The 13,075-nt window shown below is 40.0% G+C and overlaps 1 protein-coding gene across 3 annotated transcripts in view; it reads right to left on the reverse strand.

Annotated features, from left to right (window-relative positions):
- Positions 1-9,146: 9,146 nt before the first annotated feature.
- LOC147443627 (protein NPG1-like) overlaps positions 9,147-13,075 on the reverse strand; it is a 51,830-nt gene continuing 47,901 nt past the window's right edge. For all 3 annotated transcript variants that reach the window (XM_086526431.1, XM_086526429.1, XM_086526430.1), the window contains 4 exons: positions 12,210-12,462; positions 10,803-12,013; positions 10,182-10,329; positions 9,147-10,090 (listed from right to left, as the gene is read on the reverse strand). In XM_086526431.1, coding sequence (XP_086382557.1) covers positions 9,762-10,090; positions 10,182-10,329; positions 10,803-12,013; positions 12,210-12,462 — 1,941 coding nt within the window. In that variant the 3' untranslated portion in view covers positions 9,147-9,761. The remainder of the gene's footprint in view (positions 10,091-10,181; positions 10,330-10,802; positions 12,014-12,209; positions 12,463-13,075) is intronic.

The raw sequence follows: 13,075 nt of genomic DNA on the forward strand, positions 1-13,075 counted from the left end.
ATACTTCCTGTAGCTATCATGGATTCATTCAATCCAAATATTGTCTTCTCCCCTATTTGCTATAAGTTCTCCTCCTGAGCCCTTAAAGGCTGAGACGATAGTTTCTTAATCGTCCGAGCATCTGAACACTCTGGCTATTCTAGGCATTTTCTTTGCCAGATTCTCTATAATTTTAGTTGCCAGCTCTTGTTGTTCTTACCATTCATCAACTACCTTATTCTTCCCTTTTGCCTTCTATATAGATCTTTGTTGTTCCCACTTCTTCATTGCATAGTTTGTTTCTTCTTGTGTTCATTTGGAATTTCTTCAATTATCACTCTTTTACTTCTAGTTACAACTCTGACTAGTACTAGTTTTTGTGCCTTATGTTCACATCCCTTTGGTTTGGCAACATCGGGTCACTGAGATGTGAAGTGACCTTATTTCCCAAAAGTGTAACAATTTGTAGTTCTTTTTTGAAAATCACCTCTACCTCTGCCTTGGCCAGTACTTCCTTTGTATCTGCCTCAGTCACTACTAGTATCTGTGTTGGTCTCATTGTCCTTAAAACCACTGGCTCCATTTGCTTTTAATGTCTCAGGATTCATTAGTGCAATCATTGACACATCTTTTTCCTTTTTGAAATTATGAATCCTAATGCCACAATTATTCCATACATGGCCATAGGCCTTGGAATATGTGCATTGTGACCATTCTTTAGATCGGTGGTCTCTTGATTTTACATTTTGAGCATCAGATCTCCAGCTTCTTAACTGAAGGTTTTGTCTTAGCTATTTCAGCAATTTGCTTTGACATTTCCTTGAGCCTTTTTGTCCACGATCCCTTTTTCTTTCCTTGTCCTTTTTCATCTAACTCACTCTCAGATAAACTGGAAACAAGTGTTGGATTCTGACTCTTCAATTGATGGCTCATTGTCACTAGACTGTCTCTTCTTGTGGCCTTTCTCCTTCTTGGCTTCTTGCTCCAATTGCGTTGCCCTTTACACTAGATCGTTAAATTTCTTTGTAAGTGTTGGAACCTCCTATTCCCTTAGCTTTTTGCTTCTAAAATTTTTAAGGAACTAAGCTCGCATTGGTTTTTTTTATGGAGGCTCTTGCAGTTGTCTGTCAATTCCTTAAATCTTTTCTATGTAGCTCTTGATCAACAACTTGCCTTGTTTGATCTTATCTAATTCACATAGTATGTCCTCATCCCCCCTGCTGTTTGAATATTTCGAGAGAAAATCCTTAGTGAGCTTATTATAGGACCTAAGTTGGCAAGCTAGATACTGGTAATCCCATTTTTTGGCTTCCTTTTTTAGTGTTTGGAGAAAATATTTTCCCCCATTCATCCTCGTCGGATACCCTTGAGTTTAGCATAGTGCTCAAAGGCTTGGATGTGGACATTTGGATCATCCTTCTTGCCTCCTTTGAAGAATGGAAATGAAATTTAGGTTAGAAAATGTTCGTGATTACTCGTTCTTGTTTGGTGAGCTCGGTTCCTGTATTTCTATCTTCATTTTTTGAAATGATCTCTATCAGCTACCCAATCATTGTCAGATTTAGTCTCAGTTATTGTGTCTTCTAGCATCTTCTTTGTTGGTTTATGTCCTATTGATTGGTGACTTCATTTGCTGCCCTCACTTTCTTCAGTGTGTTTCCTGCTATGCTGGGATTCATGAGATCTAGTCCGTCTTTCTGCTCTCTCTACACGTCTTTGGAAAAATTGGCCGAGTGTTGAAAATCCCTTGATTCATCGGTTGTTCCTAGTCCTGGAGGAACATTTGTCTCATTCCCAAGTTCTTTGCCAGTGTCAGGGCCCCGCTCTAACCCTTTTTGGATTGGATTGAAACGGTCTAAATCATCCATAAATCTGGTTGCTAGCCTTCTACCACATGCAACTCTTTTGGGTAGCATGGCTGATGTATAATAGCTCTAACACCAGCTGAGAGATAATTTGTCGATCAAGAGCAACTTATCTCAAGCTACCATAATTGCCAAAATTGAATGAGCTGAACACTTATAACAACTATTCCAAGTTGGTCAGTTAGAGTTAGTTCAGACAGACTAAGTCAAGACCATATTAGACTAGATTGGAATAAAAAGCAAGACTAGAAATGAAATATGAACTGAACTGGGAAACTAAGACTGGAGACTGGAAATGGAAATATATTTGTATGCCAATACAACAATGAGTCAAGTCTGCTCAGAGCTTAATTAGGGTTACAAATATAGGAGCGTACAGAGATCTAAGATACAAGCACTAGCTCCCAAAAGAGATACAAGAGATCTAGATAGAGATCAATAGCTAGCCTGTAAAACTGAGTAATGGACCCTATTTATAGTCCTCCTATTGGACCTCTAGTTGACTATACATTGTTCCAGTTATGCAGTAACTACCTTTAGGAATTACCCAACCAGGCGCCTTGATGGACCCTCTTTATAGTCCTCCAATTGGACCTCTAGTTGATTATACATTGTTCCAGTTATCGGAGTAACTACCTTTAGGAATTACCCAACCAGACACCTTTGACCAGCAATCATTCGTATTTTCTACAATAACGTTCGTATGTAAAACTATTATATCATGTGTGTTCAAGAGTATTAGGAAAATCCCTTATTTGTGCATTTTCAAAAATTGTAACACACCATTTTCCTTTTTAATCTATGTCGAACATGTATGATAAGTGCATGTATTTCAGGTGACCTCCCCAAGAGTTACTGTATATTGTAAATTATTTTGAGCCGATGCCCAATTTTTACAACAAACATCTCTCAATTAAAGAAGGAAGGGATCTAGAGTCTTGAAATTTGGCAATTTTATATATGCATCCTACATGTATATATTATAGATACAAGCTGAACTTAGATAAGGAACATGTCTTAAACTAACCTTAATTAATGGTCCAAGGTCATTCCTACTTGTCACCTTCGGTTGATATTCGTAGATGGAGAGAGATACAAAGTGATAAGCGGGTTATACATACACACATACCAAATAAACAATAGAGAGATGTGTAAATTGTGCATAGTGACTTCTACACTAGCACATCACACTTCACAAGTAAACACTGCTTATTGAGGGCACCGTCTAGCATTAATGGCTAGGACATTTTGATTTATGCGAAAGGATTCTTTAATATGTAAGTTAATATGCTATAGAATATAATTAGGTTGAGAGTGCAAAAGAGAGTCAGAAATGTGCTTCTTTTCATGGTTATAGCTCACGATTCTTTATGCGAAAGGATGCTTTAATCTGCAAGCTAATATACTATAGGATATACATAGATTGAGACTACAAAAGAGAGTCAGATATATGCTTGTTTTCATGGTTATTCCCAACAAAGAAAATAGGGTTAGCTTTTCCCTCCTGCGGGGCCATGTGCCCATCGGCAGCTGCTCCTCTTAGTGCGTATGCGAGCACGTCTTGGTCGTAGCAGCATAGACGAAAAAAAAGATGAACTCGGTGGGCTCGTTCACATACGGCTATGGATTGCCCTGCTCCTCTACACGCGTCTTTGCTACTGTTTCTTCGTGTGTTCTTGGCAGCTACTACCGACTCCTGCAAATTGGCAGCTACTATAATGAGATTGACCTAAGACTTGCCCTCAAAGAAAGCATCTCCCAATATTTCAAATCTTAGCAATTTCTTTTAAATAAAGCTTTTGACCTTGCAATTCCCCAAGGGGCTCGACCTTTTCAATGAATTCCTACCTTCCAATCAAGAGCTCTATGTACCCAAGGGTAACATGAGAAATTTTCCTTCCAAGCCCTCAAGGGCACTGCATTTCAAAACGTTGACGGGCCAAGCAGCACTGTCAGCGTTTCAAAACGCAGTGGTTTCCAAGCATTAACTGTAGTCAATGTCTTGAAACATTGCCCAAGGCCAACCTTTTCACTTTTAAAATCCACACATAGGCTCTTAGCGTCTCAAAATGTTGTTGAAGGGCCACACCTAGCATTAGGAAAAGCTTCCAATGCTACTAGCATTTTGAAATGCCGTCGGCAAAGCTTCTTGTTGGCAACGTGTTCAAAAACGTCCCAAGGCAAATAAATGTCAATGCTCTTGTCTCGTCAACATGCACCAGTTCCTCCTAAGCTCATCAAGCACATAGCTTTGATATCGTGTCAAAGTCGACGATGCAAAAACGTAGAGCAATGGGGAGAATACGAGAGAGAGAGAGAGAGAGAGAGAGAGAGAGATTCTATTGAGCCAACCAATTGGGCAATGAATTAGTGACTATACTATGGGGGTTAGGTGCTACTTATATACTAGCATGAGGGCCCTTACGTAAACCCCTCAGTAAATTGCCATACCCAAGACTTTGACAAATAAGTGAAATAAATACCTATAGCCAAAATAAATATTGGGATCACATTGGGCTACTCACTTGAGATGCTATAACATGCACCAGTTCAATTTTTGTACGATCAAACTTAAATTTAGGAAAAACCCATAGAAATTGTAATTCCATGAATGGATCTTTGTATGGTGTGAGTCAAGACTTGCAGATCACGACCCAACATGCCTATATATATTCTAGCCTATAATAGCCCCTTTCCTGCAAGCTCTCCTCTAGGACTTGTCTCCCACAAGACCCTTGTCTTAAGGAAGATAGTGTAATGTTGGACTTTTGTGGCTCATCTAGCTAATCCCAAATTCCAATCATTTTGAGACATATATTTTAACTTCACACCGTGTAACTTTATGGTTAATTTCCTCTTTACACTTGTATAACAAAAGTCCAAGAGTGGCCTTTGACAAAGAAGCCATTATACTACACGACGGTAAAAACAATGTTTAGGGAAAATCAAGCAAAGTTTTGACAATATGTCAAACCATGAATTAGTGTGGCAATGCACATAAAACAATGACAATGCCATGGGAAAAATTTGACAAGTATTTTGGGCATAAGAAAACCAATCGGCTTAAACTAATTGCAAATAGTTATCAAGCCATCAAAACTAACAAGCAAATTCCATGCTTGACACAACATATGTACTCGTCTATACATGTCCAATGGCATGGGTACAAAAGGAGTGCCCTAACGATCTTACCCACCTATCAAAGTTTCTCACACTTGGCTTCAAAACACCTCACAAAAGATTGTAAATAAAGCCAAAAATCATATATGTTTCAAAACTATGTGAAAAATGTGAAATGACACCATATGAGAGTTTTAGTACCCACAAAGATGATAGATAAAACATATTGACAATAACCATAATCAATGCACACAAATAGTAGCGAAAGTCAAACAACTATAAGAAATCCCCATATACACACAACTTTCTTGAATCATGCCTAAGAGGAACATCACATGCCATAATAGGGTATAAAGAGATCATCAATGTATATTAATTTGCATCAACTAGAAATGCATAAGGAACATACATGGTTTCTTTGGACTCACCCCCAATACTTTATCAAATCTCTCTCTCAAATCTACAAAAAAACAGCCTTAAAACAAGTCAAATGTTCTCATATGCCAAGAGGATTTTCTCTTTATAGGGAGAGCAACCAGCATACAACGTGCAATGCATGCAACCATAAAAACCAAACATGGGTGTAAATATTTTTCCCACAATGCGCATAAATCAAACATAACGCACATCAAATCCATGATGGCATCAACTACCATATATAAAACCAATATATGTACATGTATCCAACATGCCCGGAAGTGACCATCTTTATCTCAAAATCACTTAGATTTTGTTGTGTTTATAGAAACCAAATATGGTTATTTAGTTGCCTCCGCTTGAGGCACCATCTAAACATGTCCATGAAGGTTGCATTTTGGGGAAATGCGATAAGTTTTGCAAGGATGGTGTTATTCAGGGGTTACTTGCAAGTTGCAATGAGCCATTAAGGTCCACAAGCCTATGCTTCAATGCCAAAGGAGAAAATTAGATTATAAGGCTATTAAATGCATTTTTATTAATTGAAGTTTGAAAAAAGCTTGTAAACCAAAGCGACAAGAGTAATAGGTAATCATCGCATAAGCAAGGCCATACCCTTCGGAAGGACAAGGGGAATATTGCATGCTTATCTCCATCCAACCACCTTCTTTTGTAGGCTTCTCACTCTATCTTTAGAAGACCCCTTCAGTACATGTCTATAAACGGCTTTGCCTAGGGGCCATGCCTCCTTGGTCCTACCCTTGTCCTCACATTACTTCCCCTTGAAGGAGATTTTTCATCCTCGAAAACATCAATGAGACAAACAGTCATAAGAATATCATGGTTTTCCTCTTTACATTAGCATCAAGTCAACTGATCCACTCGATAATTACCAAATCTGGTACTCATGTGTGGAAGTGTCTGGTTGTAGTAAAAGCTAAACTAAATGATTGAACCGAACATCGTCTTAGAATATTCCTTTGGCCAATAGAAACTTGTACCTAAAGCTTAAACTAATAATAGAGCCTACCTCAACCGAGATGCTCTTAACTCAGGAAAACTGATTGCTCTCTCTTCTCCAAAGAATTCTTTCGGAAATTGGAATGCTTACTATTAATGTGGATCGATCAAGCAAAAGCATTTGGATTTTTCCTATTACACATAACAAAGGTTTGGTGCCCTGTGTTTAATCCACAAGTACATTTACTCTCCACATGCGGAGTAAATCCCAAAACTAGTGATATTCTTCATAAAAGAAGAAGAGCCTTCTATGGAGTATTTCTACTTAACAAGATCCAAACAACTTCTTTACTCCGCAATCTGATGGATGTTGCAATGTGCCCAATCATGGCCGCACCAAAATTGCACCTACGTCTCTTTGCTTAAAACTTTGTGTCCTTATGGTTGCATGTTGCCTCTAATTTGAGTAGCTAAACGTAATTTTAGATATAATCAAGAAGAACTTCAAACTTCTGGCTTGTAGTGTCCTGCTCTGTAGTGATGCTAATAAGAAGACTCAAAATTAGCCATATAACTCGTACTTACTCTGAGCCTTGTATACACCATAATACTTTGGAAAAAAACAGTGATGTGAAAAATCGAGCTGGAAACACATCTACTATACACGCAATGTCTTGATGTAGTGAAAATTATCTTGGTTTGCACATTGTTCGAGATACACTCATGATACACTATACCATCTTCAAGACATACTGCAATAGAATTGTTAGAAACCAAAACTAGAAGGCACACATTCAATTGTACCAGCTCTCATAGTCCAATAATTGGTAACTAAGATAATACATATGATCAATGTTATAAGTAAACATGTGTACTCATAGAGTCTATGTGGACGAGAATTGAACTTGGTTTGAATGTTTATCAAGGCAATGCACTCATAAAGCATACCATACTACATCATAGAGATAATGATAAAATCTACACTATATTTGTTGAAAGAATAAACATAAATGAGTTATGCGCATCATACTGGCACATTCTGTAGATGTCTTACAACATCCTTGATGTTGTACTTGGAGAACAACTGGAAAAGTTAAGCTCAACTTTCAATCTTCTGCCAGCTTAGACGACTCAAGTCCATTAGTGTTAATAAACCATAAAAATCATACCCACCAAGAGGCCTAAAAATTTTGCAAAATTATTGATAAGTACTTTGTTAGCAAATAATCTTGTGGCAACCATGTCCAATAGAAAAAATAATGCTTGATAAATCTATAACATCTGTGTCGAATAAAAGGTGTTAAAGAACAAGCCCCTGGCTTCATGATTGTGAGTCATACTCAATTGAATCTTGCTATATAAATTGATAAAGAGCCGACAAAATAAATGCCACCTTATTTAGTGAGCTATGCTTCATAACCATGCTTACCAATAGAAAAGACATAATGCTTGATTGTTAGAATGGAAGAACTCAATCATAAATGAGGAGTTGTACTTTCAACGAGGCAAAATAATATCCATAGGGCAACATAAATGCCAATCAAAAACCTTGTTTCACAGTTGTGCACGCCTTGCTTCCCTTGTCTATCCTCGTTCCTCCACGATATGGGTTACATAGCCGCTTGCTCCTTTGCGTGACCTCACTCTTTGAATTCGAGCTCTTGCATAGCTTTACATATACTTGGCAACATCAATCTTCTCTGTCAAAACTCTGCAAGCCAAAACTGTGTTTTTTGACCACTTGTCAGTGTACATAGAGTAATTCGACTTTTTTCTACAAAGTTAGAAACCACAATGATTCCGGGGAGACTTGTCCGAAGAGTATTCAGAATCGATTTCTATGCAGAGATATTTCAAAGAAATAGAAAACGATTGGCTTTGAATTCTAAAGATCTACATAGTAAAGAGAGACCTCCTCCTCCTTCCTCCACCATAGCTATGATAGCAATGAAAGGACAAGGGACTAATGCATGCTTATCTCCATCCAACACCTATTATTGGCCCCTGGCTTTATCTTCCCTTTATTGCATGCCTATAGCCACCCTTTCCTAGGAGGTGTGCCCCCTCGTCCTACACTTGTGCTAACACCCCCTCTCCTCCGCAAAAGAAACCCCAACTAGAATTCATCCAATGTTAAGAATATATAACAAACCATGCAGCAATCAATCCCACAATATATCCTAGACTCTATGAATTATTGACAAGCTTGCTCACTCTCTTTTTCTCACCTCCTCCCTCCCCCCCAAAAAAAATTAGTATCACTAAAGATAATTGGAAATGCTAGAAACAATGAACATTTCAAAGCAACCAACATGTTTTAGAAGCCATTGAGTCATCTCTCTGTGTATCAAGAATCAAATCAAATTAAATGCTTGCCAATATCCATGAAAGTTGGTCAAGAAACGATCCTACATGTCATGCCTAGCTGGTTTGTAGACTTTCAAGAGACCTAACCAATCTTACAATTGCTTTTTCATTGGTGACAAGGGGGGAATAATTTTTTCTTTCATCAACATGATCACAAAATCCCTTAATGTCACTTGATACCTACAAGTGGAGTGTAACAAAGATGTATACGGTTTAGCCTTATAGGTTGACTTCAGCCTCCAAAGCACATCAATAAAACTTTCTTTAAACCCTTAAGCTATCAAGAGTTTGAAGTGACCAAGAATTGTGCACTCACATACATTTTTTATAAGCTTGATGGGTTTCAAAGGGAAGACGTGCACAACAGGATAGTGGTCAAGGTCAGAAAAGCCGATTGGTCCGCAGAGTTGTAGCAAAAAAGACATGTAGAGCACTGAGTGCATGGAATATCTTAAGCTTACATTGAAATATTAAGAAATTACAACACAAATTAGTTTGTACAAAGAATGTCTGAAAAAGTTTAACGCCTGTTCTTCCATTGGCCACGTGATGCCTGCACTTTCAAACCCCACACAGGAATGGGACAAGGACACTCATCTTGCACTAGGTGATGCATTTTCAAAGCATTCATCCAGACCCGTTGCTGTGACCGAACCTTGGAAAACTTGGAAGCACATGCAACAAAGTTGGGCAGATACCTTGTTACCTTTTTTGGAGCTGGCCAAGACAAGTAGCAAATTTGCCCTCTTTGACTGGCTCTCTCATTTGGCTGCTCACAGACTGCACGATGTCATCTCACCACCCACTCTTCAGGCTGTAGCATCCGCGCAATATTGAAGTCTTGAGGAGAAAATAAAATCAGTGGCATCGTTTTATTCTCTATACAGTGTGGCCTGCGCATCCTCAACCTAAAACAATCAAGCCTTTTCCCGATGTTGCACTGATCAATTTGAGGTGATGATAACACAAGGTCAACGAATGGAGGGGACAAAAAGCATTCTAGAACACAAGGTCCAGGCCCACAAGCACAGCCCATATTCTTGCCCAGTAATTTCAGCACAGACTATCAAGTGAGCTGAACTCTTCCACCGGAGCTGACTGCTCTAACAAGTATGCAGTCTGAAAGCAATCTGCCGCATCAGAGGGCCTTCCTCCAAGCTTGTGTACCATCCCTAGATTGTACCAAGCCATGTGGTTTGTGGGATTCAGCCGGAGCGCATCTGTTAAGAAGCTTCTAGCAACTGGTAGAGATTCGCCTCCGCTTCGCCGAAGTAATGCTCCTAAGGAGACCTTGCAGGCCACATGGTCAGGATCCACTCCAAGCCCATTATAATAAGAAGCCGACGCCTCAGGTAGCTGACCACGAGCTTCGTATAAGACTCCTACATGCAAATTCAACATACAAATTTTGAATGCAGTGTAGAGGTTTCCATAAAACACGCTTGGTATACATGCAAGCAAAGAGACAATTACCAGTCGCGTGCCATGTAGCTGCCGAGTGTAGTTTTAAACTTTTCGCTTTTTCAAGGCACACCTCAGCGTCATGCCATGCTGCTATGGTTGTGTAAACCCCAGCTAGGTCCTGCCAGACCTCTACTTCTGACACTTTTTCACCATCAACCTGAATCACCAAGAACTGAGTCAGCCACAACAAAGCAGTTGATAAGGTGGCTAAAATTCTCCCAAGCACCACTTTTTATCTGATATGCAGACCTTCAGCATTCACTTAGAAGTTGTAATAATTTATCTCTAGATTTCAACATGGAAGCTGCACCAACAAGACCTTTCTAAGAAGCTAAGCTCAAGTTATAAATTCATCCATCAGTTTTGTCCAACTGTCAACACCAAACAAAATGTTGAGACGTGAACAACCATGCCAACCCAACAGCGGTCTCAACGTCCTGTTCTAGCCTATGTTCCATCCAGGCACTAAAATCTCTTTGGGCTTTCTTTTCAATCCTTTCAATTGAAGGTGGCATTCGCAACTTGCGAGTGCTTGCCAAATGTCTGATCCTTGCCTTTCAACAGTGAAAGGATGCAAGAGAACTAAAATCTTCATTTCTTTCCAAAACTCATAGGCAACAGTCATGTTACCTTCGCCTTCAAGCTTCGAGCATTAAAACTCTTCCTCTGAGCTTGAACCAGGGCTAGAAGTCGCATGTATGTCTTGATTCCCTCAGTTGACTTGCCCTGTATCATTTGCAGCTTGGCTTTGGTCCTTAGTAACTCACCTTGTTCCCATGTGCCAGTCTCGTCCAAAGCAGCATTCAGCACATTCTCAGCATCAGAGTATCGCTGTTGAGCTGAAAGAATTAGCCCCAACAACCTCCACCCTTGCACCTCTGAACCACCGGTCAGGTCCAAATATTTTTTGGCGCAATCCAAGGCGGCAGTCAAGTTTCTCTGCTCGGCATATTCTAGTGCGAGGTCAAAATATGTACTTGCATTCTCTCCATCAAGCATAGCAGAGTCTTGCAGAGCCTTCAGGGACTCTCTCTGTAAAAAGGCTCTCTGTGTATTAAGAGAAGCAAGCCTCGCTTGCTTACCCATGGATGAACCAAGGATATGATAGGCGACGCATTTTCGACTGTGAGAATCTTCCTTCATGTTGGCTATGGCTCTGTGTGCATACTGCATTGCATTACTAGAGGTATCATTATCTTCACAAGATAACTTTGCTGCCAGTAACAGAGCAGAGACGTCGTTGGGCTTTTCCAAATGGTGCAAAGACTTTTCGAGTAGATCTAGAGCCAATTTCTTTTTACCAACCCCACTATAACAGAGAGCTAGGTTATACCAACGATCAGCCCTGCTAAAGATGCCGGGAAGCACCTCCTCATATTGCATTGCTAGGGTTTCTGTCTGCCCACACATTGACAATGCGAAAGTGAGATGCTCCAGAACAGTTGAGTCCCAAGCAATTCTTCTCAACGAGATCTTTCTCAAAAGAATCATCAATAAAAGGATAGCCTCCTCTAGGTTGTTTTTGGGCACAAATGACCCCTCACCTTGAGAAGCCAAACTGGGAGCCCCTGCTTCTACACCCCCATACAGTAGTAATATTGCAAACTCCTTTTGTATGCGAGCACAGCATTCAGGATTGAGATTCCACTGATGGAGTAGAGCACGCCTATAAGCAGGCATTGCCTCATGATATTGGCCTGCTTGTTTCCAAAGCTCTGGAAGTAGCTCTACAGTATTACTGATAGTCTCTTGTAGCTTACTTTCACCCAACGAATCAGGCATGCCTTGTGGGAAAACCACATCCACAGTATCAAGTATTCCCTTGCACTCTAGGGCCGCATCTGCAGCACAAGGAAACTAAACTTTTTAATAGGTGGTACAAAATCACATGGAGTAATCATCTGCAATTACAGTAAAACAGCATGATTTGGCAACTACATATGCTGCAATCCCTGTCAGCAGAGGAGTCCGAATGCAGTGTGTCAGTTTAAAAGGCACGAACACATGACAGGTATGACAATGAGGAGTCTTTAATACCTGTTAAACGTCCAAGCTTCTGCAAAGACTTGGCCTTCAAGTAGATAGCCTCGAGTAGCAAGCTAGCCGCATGTAGAGACAACGGATGTGAAATATCATTCTTGGATCTGCCTCGTCGCTGAGAACTCTTGCTTGTTATAGAAGCTTTCATCCGAGATCTGACTGTGCTAATATCTATGCCGTCAAAAACTTGTAAAGCAGCCTCCACATTTCCCCTTTGATATTCCAAACGTCCTAAAAGTGCTCGAGCTTCCTGCACAATTATTTTAGTATTTGAATACAAACCTAATGTCTACCAAAAGGAGTAAAGTGCAGTGGTAGAGAGAATGTACTGTACACCAAGGAGACCATTAGAAATAAGAACCCATTGAACACAAGCAGGGGATGACCAATCATGACAGCTTCCCTTCAGCAATTGTGATATATTTGTACTCGTCTCAGACAAGTGATCGGAAGGAAAGACAGTGAACTACCAGAATCTCCACACTTGAAGGTATCAACTTTAGCACTTCAAAACAGCTTGAAATAACTGAAATGACAAGAGAGTGAAAGAAGATAGAGAAGATGGTAAAGCAGGACGACCTGCACATGCGAATCGGTGGTCCTGAACCTCAACTGTCAGGGCCCTGGCTGGGTATTTGTTTGTTGTTTGATTCCATGTTGATGGAAGAAAACCCTCCGGCTCAGTAGAGAGTGCAAAAGCAATCCCCGCAACTGTTCCCGCTTCTAATGGCTCTCAGAGACTACAGGGTGTTTTTCTGTTGTGACTCTGATTTCGTGCTTGTCATCTTTACTTTGTCTTTCTCTACGGTTTTTCCTATGTTCCTGTTTTCCCTCTATGCTGTGTGTTCTGCTAAGTGGCTTGC

The sequence above is a fragment of the Adiantum capillus-veneris genome, chromosome 13 (assembly GCF_014529385.1).
Source record: "Adiantum capillus-veneris isolate H3 chromosome 13, ASM1452938v2, whole genome shotgun sequence".
NCBI classification, from domain to species: domain Eukaryota; kingdom Viridiplantae; phylum Streptophyta; class Polypodiopsida; order Polypodiales; family Pteridaceae; genus Adiantum; species Adiantum capillus-veneris.